Below are 24,942 nucleotides of genomic sequence, written 5' to 3' on the forward strand. Positions count from 1 at the left end.
CGAACATTAAGGACCCATAAAGTTCAGAGTTATTTGAAGTTTGTAACTACTAGGTCTATTGAAGATTGGCAAAATTATAAAAAAATAAGAAATAAATATAAAAATAATCTTAACAAAGCAGAACGATTATACATTAAGAATAAAATAAATGAATCAGAAACCCAAAAATCAATGTGGAAGACAATTAAGAACTTAGTGCTGGGTCAAGTGCAAACAGAAAATCAAAGCATTGTGTTTGAACAAAAAGAGATTTCAAATGATAAAGAGATAGCCAACAATTTTAACAAATACTTCGTAACGAGTGTAAAAGAAATAAATAATGACATTCCAAATGAACCCTGGGTAAACTATGATCAACAAAGTGAAGTGTGTTTTAAATTTAAAACGTTAGATAGTATTGATGAACTCTTGAAAATTATAGAAATGATGCCAAATAAGAATGATTATAACTTCATGAATAAAGATATGTTAAAAGACAGTTTCAATTATGTTGGGCCAGCTTTACTAAAAATAATAAATTATTCATAAACTAATGGGATTTTCCTGACAGTTGGAAGACATCTTTTATAGTTCCGGTTCAAAAAATTGCTAACTCTTATAAATGCGAACATTTTAGACCAGTGAATATGCTACCATTACTTGAAAAAATATTAGAAAAGGTTGTACAAATACAATTTGAGAAATACTTGGAAGACAACAACATTATAATGGAAGAACAATCTGGTTTTCGTAACAAACATTCCTGTGAATCTGCGTTGAATTTCGTAATTGCTGATTGGAAAGAGAAGATGCATGAGAAGAAGAAAATAATCGCAGTGTTCCTGGATCTCAAAAGAGCATTCGAAACAGTTGACAGGGTTATATTATTAAAGGAACTATACACCTTGGGGGTAAGAGGAATGGAATATTTATGGTTTAAATCATACTTGGAAAACAGAAAACAATTAGTTAAGTATAATAGTGAACATTCGAACAGTATTTCTGTTAAGTTAGGAGTGCCACAAGGGGCAATGTTAGGCCCACTGTTATATATATTATACATAAATGATTTTAAAAAGGTTACAAGTAACTCACAAATAGCATTTTTTGCTGATGATGGACTGTTATATGTAAGTGATGTTGATGTAAATGTTGCTATAGAAGAACTTAAAGATGATATAAAAAATGTGAAAATGTATCTGAATATGAACAAACTGAAATTAAATACGGAAAAAACGAAAGTATTGATTTAGCCCAGTAATAGTGAAATAAATTATATTGAAGAATTCGAATGTGTAAAGGAAATTAAATATTTAGGAATATTAATAGATAGTAATTTAAACTTTAAAAGGCATTTTGAAAGTATGAATAAAAAGATATCTAAAAAATCGGTTTCTTTCGAAGAATAAGAATGAAATTAAGTACTTCAATGGCAATAAAAATATACAACACTATAATTAAACCACATATTGAGTATTGTCCAGCAATACTATTATTGGGACTAATGGCATGATTCAAAACCTTCAAATATTACAAAATAAAGCTATGAGGTCGATATTGAAATGTAATAGATATACACCCATAAGTAGCATGTTAAGTATTCTAAACTGGTTAAGTATTAAACAAAGAATAATTTTTTGCACATTACTGTTTATATACAAGAAAAAATAATTTAACGCCAAACTATCTTCAAAGAAAATTGACGAGAAGAGCTGATGTTCAGCCATATAACCTTAGAAACAATAACAATTTAAATGTACAATTTTTCACAAATAATAGAACCCAAAATATGTTGTTTTATAAAGGATTACAAATGTTCAATAGTCTGCCAAATGATGTACAAATCGAAAACAATATGCTAAAATTTAAAAATAAAATATCACAATTTGTCAAACACAACTACTAAGTTATCATAAAATATTGTATATACAATAAAATAAAATTAAAATAAAATTAAATTATTTTGTACTTTTTTGTATTATGTAAGTTGTTTTAAGTATTAAAATTGTAAAATAGCGTTATTAATGCTAAATAAACATCAATCAATCAAAAAAAATAGGTAACTGTGCGGACATTCAACTAAATCGTTGAATAATTTTCTGTAAGTGCAAGAGAGAGAAATATTAAGTCAAAGTAAATAAATGTTTCCTGTGTATTAGTTTGTTTAGTTGATTACTTTCGGAGTTGCTTATGTGTGCGATGTTTGAGCAACTAACGATCGAACTATTAGGTTTTGAAAAAGTTTCATGTGTGCGCCTAGCCTTAAAAGGTCTTTATAGTTCTTTACATATAGAATTTGCGTATAAAAGCATGCAAATTCGGAAAGTTACTAAAAAATTGCAATTAGTTGGCCACAACGAAAAGGAAATTTATATGAAATTTTTATTTCAAAAATAAAGAAACAATTTAAAGCTTTTATTGCAACACTAATGCATGCTTTTTAAGTAACACTATTGCAGACGAAAATTCTATAATTAAGATGAACAGTTCATCTCCAATATAAACTTGTCTTCTAAAACAAACATTAATTTTTTGCAGAAATTAAATGCAGATACATGTAAATCAACCAGACAGTACGAGACTTCACAAATAACGATTACTCGTTAGTCCACGAAAAAAAATAACGAGCAGTCTTCAAGACTACAATCCACGAACATACCCCGAGCGAACAATTTCAATTTCATTTAGCTGTCAAAACTACCGAATGACAGCAATCAAGGTCACAAGCACAAAATGCCGTTATGCCACACTGAATGCACTCCACTCCATTCCGTTATATTGCTTTTTTTTTCAATTCTTTTCCCTTCTCCACCTCGAAATACATTTCCATTCCAATTTCCATCCATTTGTGAGAATTCAGAATTGTGACTTGACTTGACTTTGCGAGTTGAGTTGTTGAGTTGTGGTGATCAGAAAGTTGTTGTACTGTGAAGTGTTTGTCTCTCAACAAAAGGAAAAATATCCAACTACCAAAAAAGTATAAAGTAATTATTATCTTGAAAACAAAAAGATGAAAGGCTAATTTTTATAAAATTTTAAATTCTATTGCAGTTTTATTTCGTGATACTTTTTGCCTTCCCTGACTCATTTTTCTGCAATTAAAATGGTTTCCAGTAAGTAAATAACAGAAATTGATACATATAATTGTTCGTTGCTTTTCTTTTGTTGTTTTGCCATTTCCAAAATAATAAATTAAAAATAGTTAATCGTCAACGGAGAATTTTAAAGAAAGAACATTCACATATCACATATCTATAGCTGGAGCAGAGCAGCTAACAGAACTGCGATGTGCGACTGCAGTTGTGTATGGTGTATCAGACCCGGGGCCTGAGGCCCATGGCTCGTGGCTCGAGCATGACCAAGACCAATCCACTAGCTTTACTCCCTCTTCTGAAGCATTGGCTGGCTTTATTGTTTTTCTTTTTGTATTGTTCAATGGATAGGCCAACAACCTACTTTCTTTATTTCTCCTCCTTTCTTTTGTTGGCTTTATTTTTTGTTTGTGGGTTATTCATTCTTTGTGTTGTGTGTTACTGTTGCTGTCTGCCTCTACGATGACTTGATGATAATATTTTTTTTGGGTTTTGGGCCGTTTTGGGGTTTGCATATTTGCGGATTGCGGCTTGTAATCGCATTTTAATAATCTAATCATCCATTTTACATATAAATATTTGTACGTGGCACTGCAATAAAAAAAATTGGTTTTCTGTCTCAAGATCCCAAGGAATAAAGTTTACTATCGGTTTGATTATGCAATCAGGTGGTGGATTCAGCTTATTATTATTGTCGTTGAATATTCAATCGTCAAACAACAACTGTTTCTGTCTGCATCTGAGTTCTGAGCACTCGCCCTTTAAACCCCAATAAATGATTTCCATTTAATCTTTCTTTGATTCCCAATTAAAAAACGAAACAAAGATAAATTGGTCATGCAAATTGTGGGTAGATAGGTTGTACTCCCTTTGCTTCTGTTTTGTTTTTTGTGTGTTTATTATAATTCGCGATAGCTATCTACCTACAATGGTTGTATTTAGCAGAATCAGAGCTTCAGATGTTTCAATTTTCACAGAGTATGCAGTTGTACTTAAAGCTTGTATAGATGACATTGAAGTGGGCATCTAATAATCGTGAACGTGATGTAAACAGCTCGATTTCATTTGCATTTCTTAAACAACGACTCGTTTCTCGTATGACTGCAGCAAAAGCAAGCACTCCCATCTTAAAGTTTATCTTATTGAATGCTTTTAGAGTGGAAAATATATTCAAGTCTAGTTTTAGTTTCTTTTGTGGAAATTAATGTTTGTATTTATTGTCAAGTGGTGATGAAGGCGACGCGGCGACAGCTTTTGTCGCTAAACAATAAAAGAGTATATGAGCAAAAATTTACATAATGCATTAATATTTTCTACCTGCTTCATAAAAGTACTATCAGTTGTTGCAAATTTTATGGGTAACCATTTCCATTTTATGGTTAGTATCTCAAATAATTCAATCTGTTGTCATCCATCTCTTACATTGACTACAATTGACAGTATTTAAGTGAACATCGTAAAGTTTTATTATGATTTTAAAATAAAAATGAGTCGTATCTATGTCATTGGAACTGATTGTAATATCTTAACGCTTAGATATGGTTTGTTACTTCTAAGGTAAGACCGTTAAGTATGAAGAGAATTGGGAATCTTCGTGGTTAAAATGTCGTTTTGGAGTTCTTCCCAGTTTCGAAAATTGGGAAAATCAATAATGTCTAAAGAATGTCTTGGAATTGAGTTGCTAGGGAACCTTAGCGGTAAATTATAGTAATTTTTAAATTTTCTCCAAATCTAGAATTTTTGAAACAAAATGAAAATCAATTATTTAATTGTGTTCAAAGACAAAACCATGAATACAATTTTTTTAAAGGATAAACTAAAAAATAGGATTATTAGGAAACCAAGCTCCAGTTGATCTAGCGGTACGCTTAGGGTCATTTTACTGCTTACATTTCCATATCACAAGGAACTCTATCTTGATAGGACAACATTAAATCTTTAAAGACATTGATGTAGCTTTTAGCGTTCATTACAACTTACTTACTTAAGGTGGCGCTACAGTCCTGTGTAAACTAGGGCCTCACCTAACAAACTTCTCCATCTAGCTCGGTCCCTAGCTAGATGTCTCCAGTTTCGCGCTCCAAGTTGGGTGAGGTCACCTTCCACTTGTGCGCGCCACCTGATCCGCGGCCTTCCTCTACTGCGCTGTCCTGTGGGTGTGGATTCGAAGACTTTCTGGGCCGGATCATTGGTTTCCATGCGCCCTACGTGACCCAGCCATCTAAGTCGTTTGACTTTTACCCCTCTGGCTAAGTCTACGTCACGTCCTCCACTCCCCTTCGATGCATATGGGATCGTAGATCACACGAAGAATTTTTCTCTCGAATCGACCCAAGGTGCTTCCATCAGCTTTTTTCATAGTCCATGCTTCTGCACCGTATAGCAGGACGGGGATAATAAGAGTGTTATATAGCAACAATTTGGTCCCTCCAGAGAGGACTTTACCACTCAACTGCTTTCTTAGTCCAGAGAAACAGCGGTTAGCAAGAGTTATTCTGCGTTTGATCTCAGCGCTGGTGTTGTTTTCTGCGTTTACAGCGGAGCCTAGGTAGACGAAGTCCTTGACTACGTCAAAGTTACGTCTGTCGATGGTGACGTTCTGACCAAGACGTCGGGGTTGTGTGTCCTTTCTTGACGACATCATGTACTTTGTTTTGCCCTTATTAACCGTTAAACCTATTTTTGCCGCCTCTACCTCAATACTAACAAAAATCCCATTGACATCACTCTGAGTTCTTCCAAGTAATTGGACAGACTTTTGAAAGATAGTTGTTAAAAATGTTGAATGTTAAAACAAAATCGCATGACCTTGTCTAAAGCCTTTTTTGATATCGAAAGGTTCTGTTCAGCTGTTTTCAACCTTTAAGAAGCAGCATGAATTCCCCATGGTCATCCTGCACAAACGGACGAGTTTGGCAGGGATGCCAACACTAGACATGGCTCTATATTGCTTTCCTGTAGATTTTGTCATAAGCGGACTTGAAATCGATGAAAAGATGGTGGGAGTCGGTTTGACGTTCTTGGTCGAAGCACGGGCATGTAAGGAGCCCGTTAACATCTCACGTCCATAAACCGCTCCAAACAATCTCTTGGATTATCATTATCTCAAATAAGGCAATTCTGCTTTTTGATGAGTCCACTGAGGCGAAAGAGAACCTCATCACTGAAGATGATCTTTCTCGAGAATCGTTCATCCACTGTTCCCATTTCTTGCCACCATTCTGACCATTGACGACACTTGAAATTGTCACAAGTCTTTAGTTTTTCAGTCAATATGCATAATGTTCATCAACGACGAGCGTGAGAGGTGCAATTGTTTGGCACAACAACAAGATGAGGTGGATGGCTTTTCAGCCACACTATCATCATCATCATGTCCTTTGTTGTTATATTCGACCAGCCCAACAAATTAAAGCATATCAAGCTGATGTTAATGCTATTGATTATCTGCTTGAACTAGTGCAACCTAATAATTTGATCATCGTTCTTGGAGACTTCAATCTCAATTGATTCACCTCAGATGATCAGACATCCTTCTTTCTAACTAACATCTCATCTGAATCTCTGTTCATTGATCGGTGGTCTGATTGTGGTCTTTTTCAACTAAATGGAGTAGCAAACTTTATGGGGAGACACCTCGATCTCATATTCTCATCTGATTGCGATAAATGTGTTGTCTCCCCGAGCCCTCACCTTCTCTCAACTTTGGATCGCTATCATCCTCCCCTTAATCTCTTCTTCCCCATTGAATTTGAAAACAACTTTTTTAAAATGGAAAATTACTGTTATGATTTTCTAGGGCTGATTTCTCCAAACTTAACAACCTTCTAGCTCAGTCGACTTTGAATTAAGATCCCTCCACTTAACAGTTGAGTCCCTTACAAATTGGTTTTATTTGATTCTTTCGTACTGTATTGAAGAATCAGTACCGTTCTCTCGTAGAAAAGATTTCACCTCTGCTCCCCCTTGGTATAACAGGGGGGAGCAGAAGAAATACCCATAACAAGCTTTGGAAGATCTTTTTACAGTCCAAAATTTAATACTGATCACAACAACTATCTTCTCGCCTATAATTCTTTCTCTGAATTAAGGAAATCCCTTTATAACCAATACCTTAACAAAATGGAAAATAACCTTTTTTCTGATGCCAGGACATTTTTCAAATTTATAAATGTCAAACGAAAATCTGATGGGTTTCCACTTTCAATGAGTTTCTACAACATAATCTCCTCTGATCCAACAACCATATCAAATCTATTTGCTAATTACTTTAGCAAATCGTATACTGAACATCTGCATGATCCTGATCCACATTACTTTAGTTATTTAGATGGTTGCACTCAAACCTCTCTTTCATCGTTTACAATAACTGAAGAAATGGTACTTCCCAAAAATTATAAGCCTCGAAGAAAACTTTAGCCCTGGTCCTGATGGCGTCCCATCAGTTGTTCTAAAAAAATGTATGCATTCTCTGTCAAAGCCTCTAACTCATTCTTTGAGCTCTCTCTTTCCCAAGGTGTGTTTCCTCATATATGGAAAGATTCATATATACTCGTATTTCCCATTCATAAACAAGGTAATAAAACTGAAATTTACAATTATAGACCTATTGCTAAACTTTCATGCATTCCAAAACTTTTTGAAAGCTTAGTTTATGATTCCGTTTATTTTCATTGCAAGCCTTTATTCTTCCCCGCTCAACATGGTTTTCTTAAAGGTAGATCCACTACAACTAACTTAATTGAATTTATATCCAAAGTTTTGTCAGCCCTTGAGAATGGCAAAGAAGTTGATGTTGTATACACTGATTACAGCAAAGCCTTTGATAAAATATCCCATAAGATAATTTATCTCAAACTAAGAGCCCTAGGCTTTCCATTTATATTTATAAACTGGATAAGCTCCTATCTAGCGAATAGAACTTATAGAGTACTTCTCCGTAACTCAGTGTCCAGTCCTATACATGCGACTTCTGGAGTCCTACAAGGTAGTCACCATGGTCCCCTTCTCTTCGTCTTATCTGTTAACGATGTCTGTCTTAAATTAAAAAACTCAGATATACTAATGTATGCGGATGATAAGAACATTTTTAAGATTATCTCTACTCCATCTGATTCCTTACTTTTACAAAATAATCTTAATATCTTTTTTGTTTGGTGCATGCATAATTTCCTAGCGTTAAATGTAGGTAAATGTAAACAAATGACCTTTTCGCGCAAACAAATCCCATCTCATAGAGTATACTACTTCCTTAATGACGCCGTCAACGTAGTCGATTCTATTAGAGATCTTGGTATTATGTGTGACAAACGCCTGAATTTCCATTTTGACCAAATTATTAATAAAGCTAATAGATCTCTCGGTTTTATTAAGAGATGGTCATAAGAATTTTCCAACCCCTATGTAACTAAAGCGCTTTAAATTTCCCTAGTCCGTCCTCATCTTGAATATGCATGCCAAGTATGATTTCCCTTTTATGAAAACCATTCACTCAGAATTGAAAATGTTCAAAGACGTTTCGTTCGATTTGCCTTACGTGGCCTCCTCTGAGATGATACATCCAACTTGCCTCCTTATGCCGATCGACTAAAACTGCTAGGTTTGCAGCCCTTATGTATTAGACGCAAAAACGCTGATATATTATTTGTTCACCAATTGTTAATGGGCAATATAGATTCCCCGGCACTCCTGAGTGATATTCATCTTAACACCAACCCTCGAAATCTGCGATCTGCATAACTTTTCTAAATCCCTCATAACCGCACTAATTACGGGCACTTTGAACCAATGTTCAGAATTCTTCGTCACTGCAACGCTGCTATGGTAGTCTTCGATTTTAACATCTCCAAATCTCATCTGAAAGATACCCTTTACTTTTTTCCTTTTTGAGTCCTAATTCCTCGTCCCTTGTAATTTTAAAGCTAATAAATTCAAAATTGTTAGTTCTTGTACATTAAAGAGCTTTTATGTGGGCCTCAGGGCTTTTATTAAGCTGAATAAATAAATTAACAGCAACAATATTTTCTGCAATACGAGCAGTGCGAGCATGCACAGGGGTGTCATTCCGTAATTTCCGAAACGATAATCGTCAAAACGATTATCATTAACTATATCGTCAATTACCCTGGTTACAAGAGGAGATCGAGGAATCGAATCGAATTGAGATTTCGATCCAGGTATATGGTGGCACTGAATCGAGGAATCGAATTCAAATAGAATCGAAATGACATTTGGGTTGTATTTGTGTGCGTACTGCTACGTGAATAATTTTCAAATTTTAAAACAATGCTCTCAACACAAAGACGAGCGCCAAATTAAATTCAGCTTATAACCAAAAATACTTCATTTAAATGGAGTATTTTTGCTTAGAACAAACAAGATAGAAAAAACTTATCGCACGCACACAAGCAAGACCTCACACACCAATAACTCGATTCCCCGATTCAGGTTTACAAACAAATTTTCGGTTCGATTCACCTCTTTCAGTGGGATCGGATCGAGTAATCCTATTTCGATCCGATCCAGGTCTATACGGCGCTAAATCCTGATTCAATTCGGATTCAACTCTCCTTGTAAACGCGGTAAATAATTTGCTTAACGTAACTTTATCACTATCGTCTCGTTCAATCGTTTTCAGTATAAGTTCGTTGAGTATATTCAAAATGTCAAAATGAACTCAACGAAAGGTAAGCTTGTTCAATAACTTCAAAATGTTATTAAACTTGGTTTTTCTCTATGAGAAATTTTGAAATCAGCTGCAGTAATAAACGATTATCGTTTGGGAAATTACGGAACGACTCCCCTGTCGAATATACCAATGTTCATCCGCCCCAAAGTTTCAATAGTTACAACAAATTCTAATATTGAATGTATGTATATACGTTATGTATGTTGAACGACAACCGCCTGGCAAATTTATTGTTTATAATATCATAAAGTCCTTTTTTGCAATTCCAAAACTTCAATTGTAATATTTAACAACAATTAAGAGAGATTACTAATGTTTTGTATATAAAAAAATGCTCACATATCAGTTAGAATAGATAGAAGGTCCCATTCATCTCTTACAGCCTTATTACGGTTGTCAAAGATCAATTAATTGACAATTGAAACATTTTGTCAATTAATTGATAAATTGGTATTATGAACGCGAGTTGATCATTTTTTGATACATTGTGAACAAAGATCAAAAATCTATTGTGAATAGTGCCTATTTTAGTATGTTTGGTATGGATTGTTGTCTTTTCGTTGGTTTTAACTTGTCGTTAATATCTAAAAATACATTAAGGAAGGCTTCTTTCGAAAGTCTAAAGTTTTGAATGAATCTAAAAGTGAGCCAAACTAGATTTTGTAATGTAACTAAAAAAGATCTTTTACCTACATACATATGTTCAGCCAAATCCATCGGATTTGAAGCATCGCGTAGTTTTCTTCGAATCTTTTGCTTGCTCCAAATTATTTTCTTCTTCAATTTTATTTTCACCGAAAAATAGTTCAATAGTAGACATGCTTTTGGCTTTCGCGATCCGTAAAATATTTTATCAACAAGGAATTTGTGATTGACTGAAAATTTGATGATTAACAAATATTTTGACAACCATAATACCAAGACTGTTAATTTGAATCATTCACAATAGATCTAATTTCTGAAGAGCGTTCACAGTTTATCAAAAATTTTGATTGCTGATAACGATAATACCAATTCATCAATTTCATTGAAAAATGTCAACTAGCGTATTGATAATTGACAACCGTAATAGGGCTGTTAATTTTCTTCGTAACCTAATCCATTGTATTATTTTGATTTTTTATTTCCATTTTGTAACAAAGCTAAACTACACCGAAACTTTTTTACTTCAATTTGCTAAGGTATCAATAGAAATTAATAGCAGACGATACCTACTTAGCTATCGTGCAAACGCTATCGTTTTGACGATATCACTTTGACGATTATCGTCTTACGTGATGTGATACTATCGTCGAAACGCTATCGTCTAACGATTATTATCGTTTTACGGAATGACCTGACCCCCCAGTTTGCTCAAATTTTTGCATTTTAAAAAATCACGAAAATAAGCCTTAATAGCTTTTTAACGCGTTGCTAGATTGAGTATCTTTCCATTGTCCAAATCGAGTAAGCCTGAATATGAGAAATGTCAAATTAAATGCAGAAAAAAAACTTGACGTTTAACTGTGGTTCACGGCCCTTATTATTAAACCATCCTTTGATTGAAATGGTCACAGAAGTGGTTTAAAAACACGCTGTACCAAACAATCAGCAAATGTAAAGTCATGCCAACTTTTCACTAGAGGCCGTCTTAAATGTACGAGTAGAGCCAAGCCTCGTATTGGTGCAAAAGCTGTGGCAATGTATTACAACTATAAAATTCTTAGGAAAAACAAATTTTGACAGTCAAGGGTCTCAGGAGGATATGAGATACAGTGTCGAGCATAAGTCATGGTACTCAAAGTGCCATGTCATTAAAAGCTTTGAAAAAAAAGAAAACTTAAGGACTTAATTTTCATGCATCAAGTTATTTATTATGATAAAACCTTATTCTTTGTTTTACCAATAGAAAAACTTCAAAAACAAATTCTATTTTCTAGCAAAAAATAATAAAACCTTGACATCTATGAAAAAAGTAGTGCAAAAGTCTAGGTACTTCTGCACTTTACCAGTTTTAACTGTTTAAATTTGTAACGGTCCAGTTGGCGTTGTTTTTTTTTTTTTTGCATGAAGCTTGTAATATGACATGTGTGTGTCAATCAGTACAAAGCGATCGGTCGTGCAGGTTAAGGTTTAAGAAATTTTGTTGTGCAAAACCAAAAAAGCGATGGTTAGAAAAGAAATAACGGTAAATAAGCGTCAAATTATTATTAATTGCCATGAGCAAGGTAAAAGTTATGCGGATATTAATAAAATTGTTGGACGACCCAAATCTACCATACAAAATGTGATTAACCGTTACAATAAAGAAAACCGAATCGAAAATAAAGTCAGGTCTGGTCGTCCGCGCAAGCTTACATAAAGAGATGAAAAAAGATCCATTTAAAAGTGCTCTAAAGATTGCTACCGATATACAGATTAGTTTAAATAAAACAGTTTCTCCGTGGACAGGTGCAAGATCGCTCCAGAGATCTGGGTTTAAGTCGTGCACACCTCGTAAAAAGCCGTTTGTAAGTGAAATAAATTTTGGGATAACGTAACATTCTCCGATGAGTCGAAATTCAACATTTTTGGCTCAGATGAAAGGATTAGAGTGTGGAGAAAACAAGGCGAATCCTTGAATCCTAAAAACACAATTGAAACTGTGAAACACAGTGGCGGTGGTGTAATGGTATAGGGGTGTATGTCATCCAATCGTGTCGGGAATTTGACAATAATTGATGGAATTATGAATAAAAAAGATTATTTGAACATCTTAAAACAAAACTAACAACAAAGTGCAGAAAAACTTTGGATCGTAGACACATATCACTTCCAACAGGATAACGATCCCAAGCATACGGCTACAAATGTAAAGTTGTGGATCGCCTACAACACGCCCCACATGCTAGTTACACCCCCCTCCCCCCAAATTCTTAAACCAATCGAACATTTATGGGATGTCTTAGAGAAACGACTTAGAAAACACAATATAACGAGCAAAACCCACCTTAAAGAGCTCCCGGTATCAGAATGGGTATTAATAGGGTCAGATGTCACGCGAAAACTTGTGAAATCTATGCCAAATCGTTTAAAAGAGGTTATTAGGCTCAAAGGTTTTCCCACAAAATATTAGGTAATTATATTCTTAACATAAAACATTCGAAACCGAATTAAATTCGTTTGTCCTTCTAGGGTACCAAGACTTTTGCACTATTGTTGTTAGGGACTAATACTTTTATTTTAACTTTTTAAAGATCCTTGAAGGATATTTTTCTGTTTTTCTTGTGTTAATTTGTTAAATAAACTTAAACTTGAATAAATCAAAACATAAATTGAAAATTGTGTCTTAATATCATTTACACAACTCATTTATCAAGAATACCCGCACGGGTACCAAGACTTTTGCCCGACACTGTATATTGAAAAACGAGTTTTTATTTGAATTATTATTGAAAAAGGACTTCGTAGATATTTTTTGTTCTGTGTTTGTTTTATAAAAATGTGTGTTCTTTTGAGTCAGTTACTTTTTAAATATTTGATTTCTAAATCTAAATGTTTATATTCATCAATTTATTATTAATTTGTCTTATACGAGTGTGTAAATAAATTTATGAAAAAAATAAATATATGTATGTATCTAAGATCTTTTCTTAAATGACGATTATTTGTGTTCTTCTTTTTCGAAAATATTTTGTAAAATTGATTCATTGCAGTTTTGCGTTTACAAAAAAATTCCGCTTCCTCTATGTTATATCGTCATTTAAGAAGAGATTCCCAGTTATTAGCAACTCAAACAAATTTGCGTTTAATGCAAGAACAAATTATGAAATTGCATTCTTCAAATGCAACCAAAATCAAATCAACTATCCCAACAACAACAACAACAACAAAATCAAAAACAACCCAACGATCTACATGTACCTCAACGAATATATTTTTAGCTCCAATAACCAGTGAACAATTGGACAAGTGGCGTAAGGAATTCTATAGTGAGCCAAAAAATTTGCTCGCACAAAATGTCTGCTCTCGAGGTGATCCCTTTGATGTGGCTTTGTCACGTCCAGTTTTGCAAAATACCAATCATGTATTCACCCATAAGGTAAAGTTGTTTAAATATTGTGTTAAGTGTGATAAGTTTCATTTGATTTTATTTATTTTGTTTTCAGGTTGAGAGTGAGGGTAAGCCTATTACAAACCAAAAAAGCTCAGGAAGGTGTTGGTTGTTTGCAGCACTGAATTGCATTCGTGTTCCATTCATGAAATCCCTAACTCTCGATGAGTTCGAGTTCTCCCAAGGTTATCTATTCTATTGGGACAAGATTGAGAGATGTAACTATTTCCTGAACAATATTGTGAAGACGGCAGAACGAGGTGAAAATGTTGATGGTCGCTTGGTATCATTTCTATTGAATGTAAGTTGTAGCATCTATGTGCATTCCTCTGTTGTGAAGTGTTCTAACTTGTGTGTCTATCATTTAGGATCCAACATGTGATGGTGGTCAGTGGGATATGTTAGTTAATCTAATCACAAAACATGGCCTTATGCCAAAGAAATGCTTTCCAGAGAGCTACAGCTGCGAGGCCAGTATGCGTATGAATGCCATTCTCAAAAGTAAAGTGAGTTTCTTTGTTTCAAGAATTTAAAAAAAAAAACAATATTTTCATCATGACAATTTATTTAATAGCTAAGAGAGTATGCCAAAAATTTACGAGAACTTCATGCATCAAGTCCAGCTGAAGGTGCCCTCGAGGCAGCTATTCAAACAATGATGGGAGAAATTTATAAAATTGTTGGCATTTGTTTGGGAATACCACCTCAGACGTTCACATGGGAATATTATGATAAGAGTAAGAATTTCCTCAGTGTTGGCCCAATAACTCCACTCGAGTTTTATAATCAACGTGTTAAGCCAATTTTTAATGTTGAGGATAAGGTAAAAACACAAAAGACTTGTTTGTTTAGTTTATTTTACAGTTGGTATTTATTTTGTTGTTTAGGTTTGTCTTGTGACTGATCCACGTCCCACAAGCAGTTATGATACCGCCTATACAGTAGATTGTTTGGGCAACGTTGTTGGTGGTCGTCCAGTTTTGTATAACAATCAACCAGTTGAACTTTTAATGACAGTTGTAACAGAGAGTTTAAAGAAGGGTGAACCAGTTTGGTTTGGCTGTGAAGTAAGCAAGCGATTTGCTTCTAAACAAGGCATTGAAGATCTTACGATGTGAGTATTATTTAAGTTATGTTTTGATTTTTGTTTTCTTATACAATTTTCTCTGGAAAAGTTTCCCTATCTCGGAGATTGGGAAAATAAATAAAAGTTTCCCTCGGAATTAATTGGCATCAGGAAAAATCTTTGCAAGATATTTTATTTCTCTTTGCAAGGGAATTTATTTTGGGGAAATTTTTAAAGCCTCGACGTATTTAAAGGAAAAATGAATTGGACTACCTGCCTACTTAGGTAATGAGACCTATAGCCAGTATGGGTCTCAGATACTCCTACGCGCCATGGTCTGCTGTTTCCGGTTACCAGCGATGCGTTTGAATCCTTCTAGATTTTCCTCAGTTTTGACAAATCTTCTCCTCGACTGTTCTTGTTCACGTGCTTCTCTTGACTCTTCTGCAATCGCGATTAAGTAAATTTCACTGCGTTGCTTGTCATGCAATGCATTCGTTCCCTTTAAGAAGCGTGTGAAAAATCCGCTCCCACTTTCGCTCGCGTATAGTTGTGTCAATGGATTTCTGAGCCTTTATCCTTTATCGATTGGTCCCGTAAGATGTTTCGCTTCTATTTATGAAGGTTTAAAGTTTCCTATTAATCGTTGGTGTTATTTTCTAGGTGCTGCAGACGTGTTATACGTACTGATTGGACGTCTAAGCGGAACAGTCGTAGCTTTGTCTTCGAGCTGAGAGAGACCTTTCTCTAAATACTGGATAACCCTAGATTTCCCGATACGTCTAGCGATATTTTGTTCGGTTCCGCCTTCAGTAGAGACAATTAGGGTTGTCCTGAATAAAAATTTCCCTCGGAATATTTCTTTATTTCTCGAATATAAGGGACGTAAATAATGTTTAAAGGTTTTCCTCGGAATTGGGCCACATCAGGTTTAGGGCCAGTTTGGCCTCCCTGGTTTTCTCTTTCGCATGATTGCTCAAGTTTAGTTTATAGGTCAGCAATACACCTAGACATTTAAACTCACTCGTTGTATAATGGTTAGTGCGTTGGACTGTCATGCCAGAGGTCTTGGGTTCGATCCCTGCCTATGCCATCTAAAGTCTTTTCACGGGTACTGCCTCTTGCGAGGAATTGAAAAATCATGAAAAAGTGCTTTCTCAAATAAACCGTTCGGATTCGGCATATAAACTATAGGTCCCCTCCATTCCTAGCAACATTACTCGCACACATGAATGGCTGAGAGTTGTAAGTCACTAGGCCCTAGTACTCAACGGACTGTTGCCCCACTCAATTTATTTATTTTTATTTAAACTCACTAACAATTTCAATACGCTCGTAGTTGATGTTCCATGATTCTTCAGCACGTCGTGCATACCGCCTGGATTTAAATATCATAGCCTTGGTTTTTCTAGTATTGACCTGTAAGCCCCAAGTTTCGCAATATTCTTTAAGTCTGTTGATTAGCAGTTGTAAGGAAAATGGGTTATCCGCCAAAAGTACCAGATCGTCTGCATGCAGTAAAACTTTAATCAAAGATTCGTCAAATATTACACCTCCCGGAAGGATTTCACAAACCGCATCAATATAAAGTGCAAACAAAATGGGACTTAGAATACATCCTTGCGGAACTCCCTCCGCTGTCTCAAAACTTTCGGAAAAGTTGTTGCCATCCCATACTGAGGCTTTCGTTGAACTTAGAAAGTGAGAATAAAGAAGTATAATCTTTTAAGAAAGGCCAAGAGAAGATAGTTTGTAAATCAATGCTTGTCGATTGACCGCATCAAAAGCAGCCTTGAAGTCAATGAAGCAGCTGTAAAGCTTTTTCTTTTTCTCCAAATGTTGTCTTGCTATGCTTGTAAGCGCAAAAATTTGGTCTACCGTTGAGAAACCGGATCGAAACGCAGCTTGGAAGATACTTAAGCGGTTGTTTGTCTCTATCCATCTCGTAAGCCTCTCGTAAAGAATAGAGTTTAAGATTTTCCTAAAACAGTTGAGAATAGATATGCCTCTATAGTTTTCTACAAGACTCCTTTCTCCTCCCTTGAAAATAGCGTAAATAATGGCTGTGTGAAAGCAAATGGGTATGCAAGCATCATTATAAAGTTGGTTGAACCAGTCCACAAAGTAGTTTTTGAAGTAAGCAGTAAAATATATGTAAAATTCCGTTGGGATTCCATCAGCACCCGGTGCTTTGTTGTTCTTCATTGTTTTCAAAACACTTTCTAGTTCAATCAAGGATATCGGTACATCAAGTTCAGGAATATAACAAAGACTCATTTGCTGATAGCAATCCTTTGAAGTAATCTGCCAAAACCTCAGCTCAGAGAGCATTATTATTAGGAGTATGTTTACGCCCTCCTAATTACGCCCTCACATTATTTCAAAATGTTTTAGAGCACTAAGTTTTTTGCAGTAATTTGAAGATATTCAATCTTTTTTGAGGAACAAAGCTGTTTCTATTCCTTATTAAAATGTAAGCACTGGTTTTAAAAAAAAAATCGGAATAGTTTTAGGAAACGAGATTGATAAAGAAGGGCCTTGCTGTCAACCCACTTCAACTTGCACATGTTGTTTGCGATATTTCGAGTTCCTTTAGAGAAAATAAAAAAAATAGCAGAAAAAGTCGCATCCAGAACCTCGAAATCTTCAATCGGTATCAACCATTGGCCAGATATAGCACATAATGTCTATAACCGACTGTCCTTGTCTGCTAAGCGTCACTTTTGGAAACCCCATTCAACACGAAAAATCCAAAGCTTTCCAGGAGCTCTATCAGACTTCTCTTACCTGTGTATACAACTTGACATTCGAACTTATTAGTTGCCTTTATAATAGAAATGAGTTCATTATATACTTTGTTATCCTTCGAGCAGGCTTTCCATTTTAGGAACGGTCAATAAACTATTGCTGTACGGAGAGTGTGGCTCATGTAGGCATTCTGTTCAGGGTTGGGGATAACCCTCCTCTGCGAAGCATGCCAGATTAACAGAATGTTGAAGCTGTCAATAGTCTTCTTAAAACCCTTTTATATGGATACTATTCCCTAGTTTTTAGTTTTTGTTTTATGTATTCGAAATTAATGCAATATTATAAAATTTTTCTACTTTCAGACATGATTTCAAATTGGTGTTTGATGTTGACATCCAAATCACTCTTCCCAAAGCAGATCGTCTTCTGTATGGCGAGTCAGCAATGACTCATGCTATGGTCTTTACTGCTGTATCTGTGGATGTAAGTTCTTAGTCTTTAAAAAAGAACTTCTTAACATTTTTGATGAAATTAAAATATTTTTAGGCTAAAGGCAATCCAACCAAATTTCGCGTTGAAAACTCCTGGGGTGAAGATCGTGGTGAAAAGGGATATCTTGTTATGACGGCTGATTGGTTCAAAGAATTTGGATTCGAAGTTGTTGTGGATAAAAGTGTTGTTCCAAAGGAAACTCTTAAAGTATTCGATATGAAACCAATTGTGCTTCCAGCGTGGGATCCCATGGGAACCCTTGCTCAATAAATAAAAAAAAAATCCAAATTCATCACAAGAATATTAACATTTAAAAAAATCAATACAAGAAACTATAATTCTTTTAAAATAAAACAAGTCAAGAAAAACCTGCATTTCGCATACTAAAATTCAATTGAATGCCATTTCTTTTTTTATCGATACAAAAAGATGATGTTATTTATGAAGAAGAAATAAATTATAAATTAAAAACAAAATATTTTATACAATTATGTTGATAGAAAGAATAAAAATTTATTGAATTAATTTTTAAACTTTTTTTTGTTTGTTTTTTGGATCACAATATTTATGAGAGAACTTTTCGAGTCATTTAATGAGACATTTTTGTTCCCGATTTCAAAAATAAAAACTAAGCAAAATCTAATGAATTGGTTTAATTGTTGGTTGTTTTCTTGGTTGATTTGTTTGTTTTCTCTTCTGTTTCAACATGTATTCGTATTGAAGTCGATGCCAAATTCCAAAACACATTTTCACTAAACGACCATCGATTGCTTTATGCTGTCGGGCAAATTTGTATTGCTCTCGGATAATATACTTTGCATATCGCAGGCGACCAGTTTGAATTAGTGATATGCTATAGTAGAGTTTGCATCGAGCCTGAAGAAATGGATCACCCAGTCGCAGTCCCAGTTGTAATTGGCGAAGTGATATTTTACCAGCTGTTTCAGCCTAAAAATTAAAGGATAAGAAGGCAATATAATAAAGTTGTATAATTTTACTAGGTGCGTAGAGAAAATTATATAAATAAGAAAATATCCTTTTTACTGCCTAAGTTGGATATCAAATGAGTGCGTGTGCAAATTCAATCTTTTAACGTCTTTGTACTCATAAACAACTAAATAACAATAGTTCTGGGCCTTGGAATTACGAAACATGAGACGAAAAACAACGATACCTTAAAAACTATAGACACGACTTAAGCGCCCAATACACGATACAATTATTGTACCGATTATCGTACAAAAGTTGAATTGCATGCGATGATTGTATCGTGTGTATAAAACAAAGTATCCGCTGTACTGAAATCGCATGGTCGAATGCTATCGAGGGAAAACGAGAGGTTGCATACAACTGTTTTGATGGGAATCGTACCGTTTGTAACGTATGTGACGACCGTGAAGGCGTGAAACCGATGTTTTTGTTTTGACTGGTAGCAAGTTATTAGGAGAAAATGGTTTCCATTCCAGATTATAGCAACAAAATATTAAGAGAATTATAATCTTCGGGCTCAGTTACCTTAAGTTTGTTAACCAGATAAATGTCCGAATGTAATGATCTTCCTAGGAGCCACTCCTTGGCCCACTTTCTTTTTCTCCTTTTTTCAAGTTTCTCGCTTAATATAACTCTGGCACATATTAATATAACTTTGTTTCTTCTATTTAAGTCACTCATGATTTAATTTTTGCCATAATCTCAAAATAAAACTCTAAACAAAGAATAGAAGATGAAAATGAGGAACTATTTTGACAGTTGATCAAATCGTGAGCTAGTCGTATGTGTGTGTGCTCACTTTCGATATCGCTACCGATATCGGTACAATTCAAGTCAGTGCGATAGATTGTATCGTGTATTGGGCGCTTTAGACCGATTCTGCAAGAATGGATGTATGCATTTTAATTACTTATTTTTTTCAAGTTGCTGGCCAAAAACGAAACATAACGATAACGCGGGATTTTAACGATTATCGTAATTCGTAAGGTCAATTGATAAAGCCAATTTGCTTGCAGTTTTTGCTGTCAATCCGACGCTGTCAGAGAGTGTCCTTAGTCCTCCTGTAATTGAGAGCGTAAACGATTTTATGGGACGAATCTTGTTTGGCACTCGTGCAGTCGCAATATTACTACAAGACCATGCCATACACAAATCCGCTGGTCCGAGGCGTTCTTCAACGTCTTCGCGTTCTTCAAGCGCACACTCAAAGGGATATATTACCCTTATTATGTAGACACAGTGTGAGCACTAGGAAAGGGAGAGAGGGGTTTAAAGGGGATGTCGGTGCACATTGGTTTTGAATTCCTGAATATTCCAATAGCTGGGAAAGACAGAGTGTGGCAAGGCATTCCACATTCGCATAGTACGGCTAAAAAACGAATCTCTGTACTTGACAGTACGACCGAAGTTGGACTCGAGGGTTTATTGATGAGCATTCCTAGAAGCGCGAGTATTACGGTTGAACTGTTTAAGGGTAGGAATGCAGCTGGCTATTTCTCTAGAGCATAAACCATTAAAATAACAGCGAAAGAGGGTCAGACAAGAGACCTTACGACGATGTTCAAGCGAAATAAATGAACTTCTGATGATATTATCATCTATCAATTTAAATGCTCTACGTTCAATACTATCCAAGAGGCTTAAGTAAGTTGCAGGAGCACCAGCCCAGATATAGGAGTTATACTCAAGCTTTGAATAATATAACTCTTGTAAATCAAAGGGGAAGAAAAACTTCTTGCATCGCCTTAGAAAACACAAACACCTTGCGGCATTTTTGCCATCATCGTTTATGTGATCGTTCCACAAAAGGTGGCTGGTGATACACATACCGAGAATATCGAGATGTTAAGTCTCCTCGATGCAAGTGCCATTTATGGATAATGGCAAAGAGGGTATATTTCGCTTTAACGATACAAGACAGTACTGCGTTTTCGAAGCATTAAATTCCACGCGGTTTTTTATTCCCCATTGTACAATGCTGTTTAGGTCGAAATTTAATGAGCTTATCATATTTATCATATTTTTTGTCGTTGCAGTTTCATATCCGAAGAAGAGGGGTGTGAATCTGAAAACGAATACAAAAAGCTAAGAGTACTATCGTCAGCGAAACAAGAAGTTGCACACAGGAGATCGTTAATAAAAATGAGAAAAAGTGTTGGAGATAAAACGGATTCGCCTTTTTTGGGAATAGGGTGGACAAATACGGTTTTCCATCCGCTCGGAACGAGACCTGAGGAGTAGGACTGATGAAAAAGCTCTCGCTACAGTACGAGTGCGAAAAAAGATTTGACCCATAGAATCATTAACTCGCTCAAGTACAGGCGGAGTTGGATTGGCTTTAAGACAACGGAAAGTTGCCTTCTTGACCCTAATAACCTCTTTACAGCTCGCATCGAACCATGCGTTTTCCTTGGGTCTGACCCTATTCGGGGTTAAAGTTCTCATACCCAGGAGAATCAAACTTGTGATCATATCAGCGCTGGCGTCAACGTCACTATCGGGGAAGCATAGTGACCAGTTAAAGATCCTAAAATAATTATTGAGACCGTCCCAGTTGGCTTTCTCGAATTGCCAAACGGTTCTCTTAGGAGCTTTTTCTTTAACTGGAGAGTTCTTACACGAGAAATTTGCTGATATAACACAATGGTCAGATGTGCCTACAGGAGATAGAACACTAATAGTGTACTTACCAGGGTCAGAAGTAAGAAACAAGTCAAGAGTGTTTTCTGCTCGACCTACCACGTCCGATATTCGAGTGGGCTCGTTGACCAGCTGAGTTAGGTGTTTTAAGTCAGCGAAGATCTCAGCACACACTCCTTCTGGTGTTGACTGGCCCCAATGTTGAAGCCATGAAGAATTGTGTGATTTCAGTGAGAGGATAGGACGAAACAATTATTTGGATGGAATCAGACATAGCATCAAATTCACGAGAAGTTTACACTCAGTCTAGATTGGGGCTTCGATAAAGGAAGCAATAGTGAATGATTTGCTTATTCACGGAAGATTTAAACCACATTAAATTGAAAAAAGAATTGGTGCAGATACCATATTGTGGCAAAAACTGATAAGCAACATCATTCCTAATGTATATGGCGAGACTATGGTGGGAAAAGAATAATGGTACCAGGTTATACCCTTGATTTCCAGCCATTGCAAATAAAAGAATAACAAAAACCAAAACATGGTTTATCTAACCGAACAGTGGAACAAATATTTATATCGTATTGGAGAAAGTAACATTATTGCACTTGATATTTAAAAAGCATTTGATAGAGTTTGGCACCTTGGTCTCTTACGAAGCATTCGGTATAAGCGAATCATTGCTTCGTTGGATTAGAAACTAAATTTCTAACCGTTAAATATAATAAATACGATTTAAGATCACGAAAATAAATATAAACCAGCATAAAAGTGTTCATATATGCGTTTCGCATCAATGTAATGGTTAAATATAAGTTTTATTGGATGGTTTCAAATCTGGAGCTCATAAAATTAATGCGTTTTGTGTTCGACTCTCTTTCATACATTCATTAACAATCTCTTGTATACCATTTCTTATCAATAAAACTACTTCTCTGTAGACGTTATATTCGTTTCTAGATTCACATCCTTTTCCTTTAAATGTGGAACTTCAACGGTAGCGTATGATAAGCTAATCAAATCAAAAATCCAAAGAAAAGAATTATGAAAATGATAAGTGATAGAACTATATGTTCTGCAAATCAGTCAGTTGTATTCCCCTATCAGGTCAGCAGTAGTACTCGCACTTTCAGGAATGCTTACTACCCTCAATTCAGAAATACTATTTAGAGATCTTTTTAACCGCACAATGAGAAAGTGTGATGCTTTATCCAACATTGTTTTTCTCTCATTTTGATATTCAAAACTTTTAGACCAATGTGCACCGGTATCTCCTCCTTAATCCTTTCCAATTTTCCTAAGATAGAACTATGTTCAGGGCATTAATAACCCCTTAACTGCCTGATTTTCATAATAGCTTTTTATAATTTCGGTCTTACTGTCAAGTACAGATAGGTTTAAGTAAACATTTTCACTCGAACGCAGTGCTACCATAGGAGCCAGATCAAAATTAAGGGCACACAAAACTTTGTGAACAAAAACATCTCTCGTCTCGGCACTTGTGCCATGCTCGTTATTATGATGATTACATGTGCACGAAGGAGTAATTTTTAGGGACGCAAACAAAGAAACTAAACATTTACCTAGCCTATAAAAACATAAATGCTTACACAGGTTGAAAATTGTTCTCCAAGAGCAGAGAATCCTCCACCCAAGGTCGATAACCATGACATCAGATAGTCAACTTCGATTTTTTCCCATAACGTGTAAGAAGTCATCTGATTCCTGTCAAGAACAAAATAAAAAAATGGTCAAGCCATAAGGATTGTATTAAATTTTGGTTATTACCATTTATAATCGATGACTTCCCTCTCGGGTGGCACTATTTGAATCAAAAGGAAGATACCTTCTTTTACATTATCATTTAAACATTTTTGTCTATAACTAGTGAAATTTAGGATTTCACGAATGAAAAAGTACACATCTATGCCATTGGCTTCAGTTTTCCTTCGATTCTTCGAAAGTTTACTTTTTGGAGGTCGTTTCTCCCCTAAGCATTTTACCGGACATTCATCACTAATTGTATAATATTCTTTTTGATTAAAGTAATTAGAAACACAAATGCATATTGCCATAACGTGATGTTAATATTTTTAATAAATTTCACTAGCATAAAACGCTTATACAAGAAATAATTTTATTATTGAATTTGCGATTTAAAGTTTTCTGCATTTGAATTTTTCTAGGCACAAGTAAAAAAAACAGAATCCATTTAATGATCAGCTGTTTTTGACACAAGATTTGTTTGGAACCGCATGAGGAGAAGTCGTAGGTCTGTTTGGTAATCTATTTTTAAACTTAATAAAAACTGTCAAATAAACGAAGCTTGTTCGGTTAGCTATCCGGAGAAGTCAAATGGTAAAAAGAATATTTAAAGTTATTGGAGCATACTCGTAAGATAAATTTCAACTTATTGTTAGAACGATAAAATTTCTGTCAGTCGACTGAATAAGTATCACTTGAAGCCCGTCAAATCAATAACAAGTAGAATGTCCCAATATTGAAATGTCAGGTCTCCAGGTGGCATAGTTCACGAGATATGCGAGATCAAAGAATTTACCGAGATACGGCCATTTAAAGTTTTAGCATTGATTTTTGTTCATTATTTTGTGTAAACTTTAATACTGGTTGCTCCAAAATAATAATTTAAAATAAAAAAAAAAACACATTATGTGTATTTAGTTTTAATTTTGTAACCCTGAATAAGGTGAAGATTATGTGAAATTTGGTTGAACAATTTTAGAACTTTGTGAGTTTTGAAAGTTATTAACAAAAAACGTAAGCCATATATGTAGTTAGTTGCACATAATAACATAATAAGTCTATATTGGTATACCCGTAAAATCTTCGGTCGATAAGTCTTCTTCCGAGCAGCAGCAATGTTTTCGAAAAAAAATCATTAGTAGGGCTCTGACTAAGTGGGCAACGGACAACAAAATAATTCCGGATAAACGGTTCGGGTTCAAGGCGGGTCATGACACAATTCATGCTGCGTCTAAACTTGTTTCTGATGGAATAAATCAAAACAACAATGCACAGGTGCTGTTCTGGTTGATTTGGAAAAGACCTTTGACACCGTATGGTTATAGGGTCTTTCCCTAAAACTGAGCAGACTTGGAATAAGCAAGCTATTGTTGTATATACTTTATGATATGCTCAACGGTAGAACGTTTGT

The 24,942-nt window shown here is 35.2% G+C and overlaps 2 protein-coding genes across 3 annotated transcripts; one reads left to right on the plus strand and one right to left on the minus strand.

Annotated features, from left to right (window-relative positions):
• Nucleotides 1–2,802: 2,802 nt before the first annotated feature.
• Nucleotides 2,803–18,670, plus strand: LOC129944561 (bleomycin hydrolase). Of its 2 annotated transcripts, none has more exons than XM_056054086.1 (9): nt 2,803–2,956; nt 3,031–3,092; nt 13,662–13,819; nt 13,887–14,132; nt 14,200–14,337; nt 14,406–14,654; nt 14,719–14,945; nt 18,008–18,128; nt 18,192–18,670. In XM_056054086.1, the coding sequence occupies exons 2-9, from the start codon at nt 3,083–3,085 to the stop codon at nt 18,405–18,407; spliced, it is 1,365 nt and encodes a 454-aa protein (XP_055910061.1). In that variant the 5' UTR covers nt 2,803–2,956; nt 3,031–3,082; the 3' UTR covers nt 18,408–18,670. The 2 variants fall into 2 exon arrangements, with proteins under 2 accessions (XP_055910061.1, XP_055910060.1); XM_056054085.1 differs by having other exon boundaries at nt 2,805–2,963.
• Nucleotides 18,595–23,998, minus strand: LOC129944562 (uncharacterized protein F58A4.6). Its single transcript, XM_056054087.1, has 3 exons — nt 23,556–23,998; nt 23,378–23,492; nt 18,595–19,085 (listed from the first exon to the last, which is right to left on the minus strand). The coding sequence occupies exons 1-3, from the start codon at nt 23,840–23,842 to the stop codon at nt 18,777–18,779; spliced, it is 711 nt and encodes a 236-aa protein (XP_055910062.1). The 5' UTR covers nt 23,843–23,998; the 3' UTR covers nt 18,595–18,776.
• Nucleotides 23,999–24,942: the final 944 nt, after the last annotated feature.

The sequence above is a fragment of the Eupeodes corollae genome, chromosome 2 (genome assembly GCF_945859685.1).
Source record: "Eupeodes corollae chromosome 2, idEupCoro1.1, whole genome shotgun sequence".
Classification (NCBI taxonomy): domain Eukaryota; kingdom Metazoa; phylum Arthropoda; class Insecta; order Diptera; family Syrphidae; genus Eupeodes; species Eupeodes corollae.

Coding starts and splice junctions, on each gene's coding strand:
- LOC129944561 (XM_056054086.1), top strand. Junction 14,133..14,199: donor TGGTATCATTTCTATTGAAT/GTAAGTTGTAGC, acceptor TCTATCATTTAG/GATCCAACATGTGATGGTGG. Junction 18,129..18,191: donor TTACTGCTGTATCTGTGGAT/GTAAGTTCTTAG, acceptor AAATATTTTTAG/GCTAAAGGCAATCCAACCAA.
- LOC129944562 (XM_056054087.1), bottom strand. CDS start 23,842: ATGGCAATATGCATTTGTGTTTCTAATTACTTTAATCAAAAAGAATAT. Junction 23,493..23,555: donor GAAGTCATCGATTATAAATG/GTAATAACCAAA, acceptor TGTTCTTGACAG/GAATCAGATGACTTCTTACA. Junction 19,086..23,377: donor GAGAACAATTTTCAACCTGT/GTAAGCATTTAT, acceptor TTTAATTTTTAG/GCTGAAACAGCTGGTAAAAT.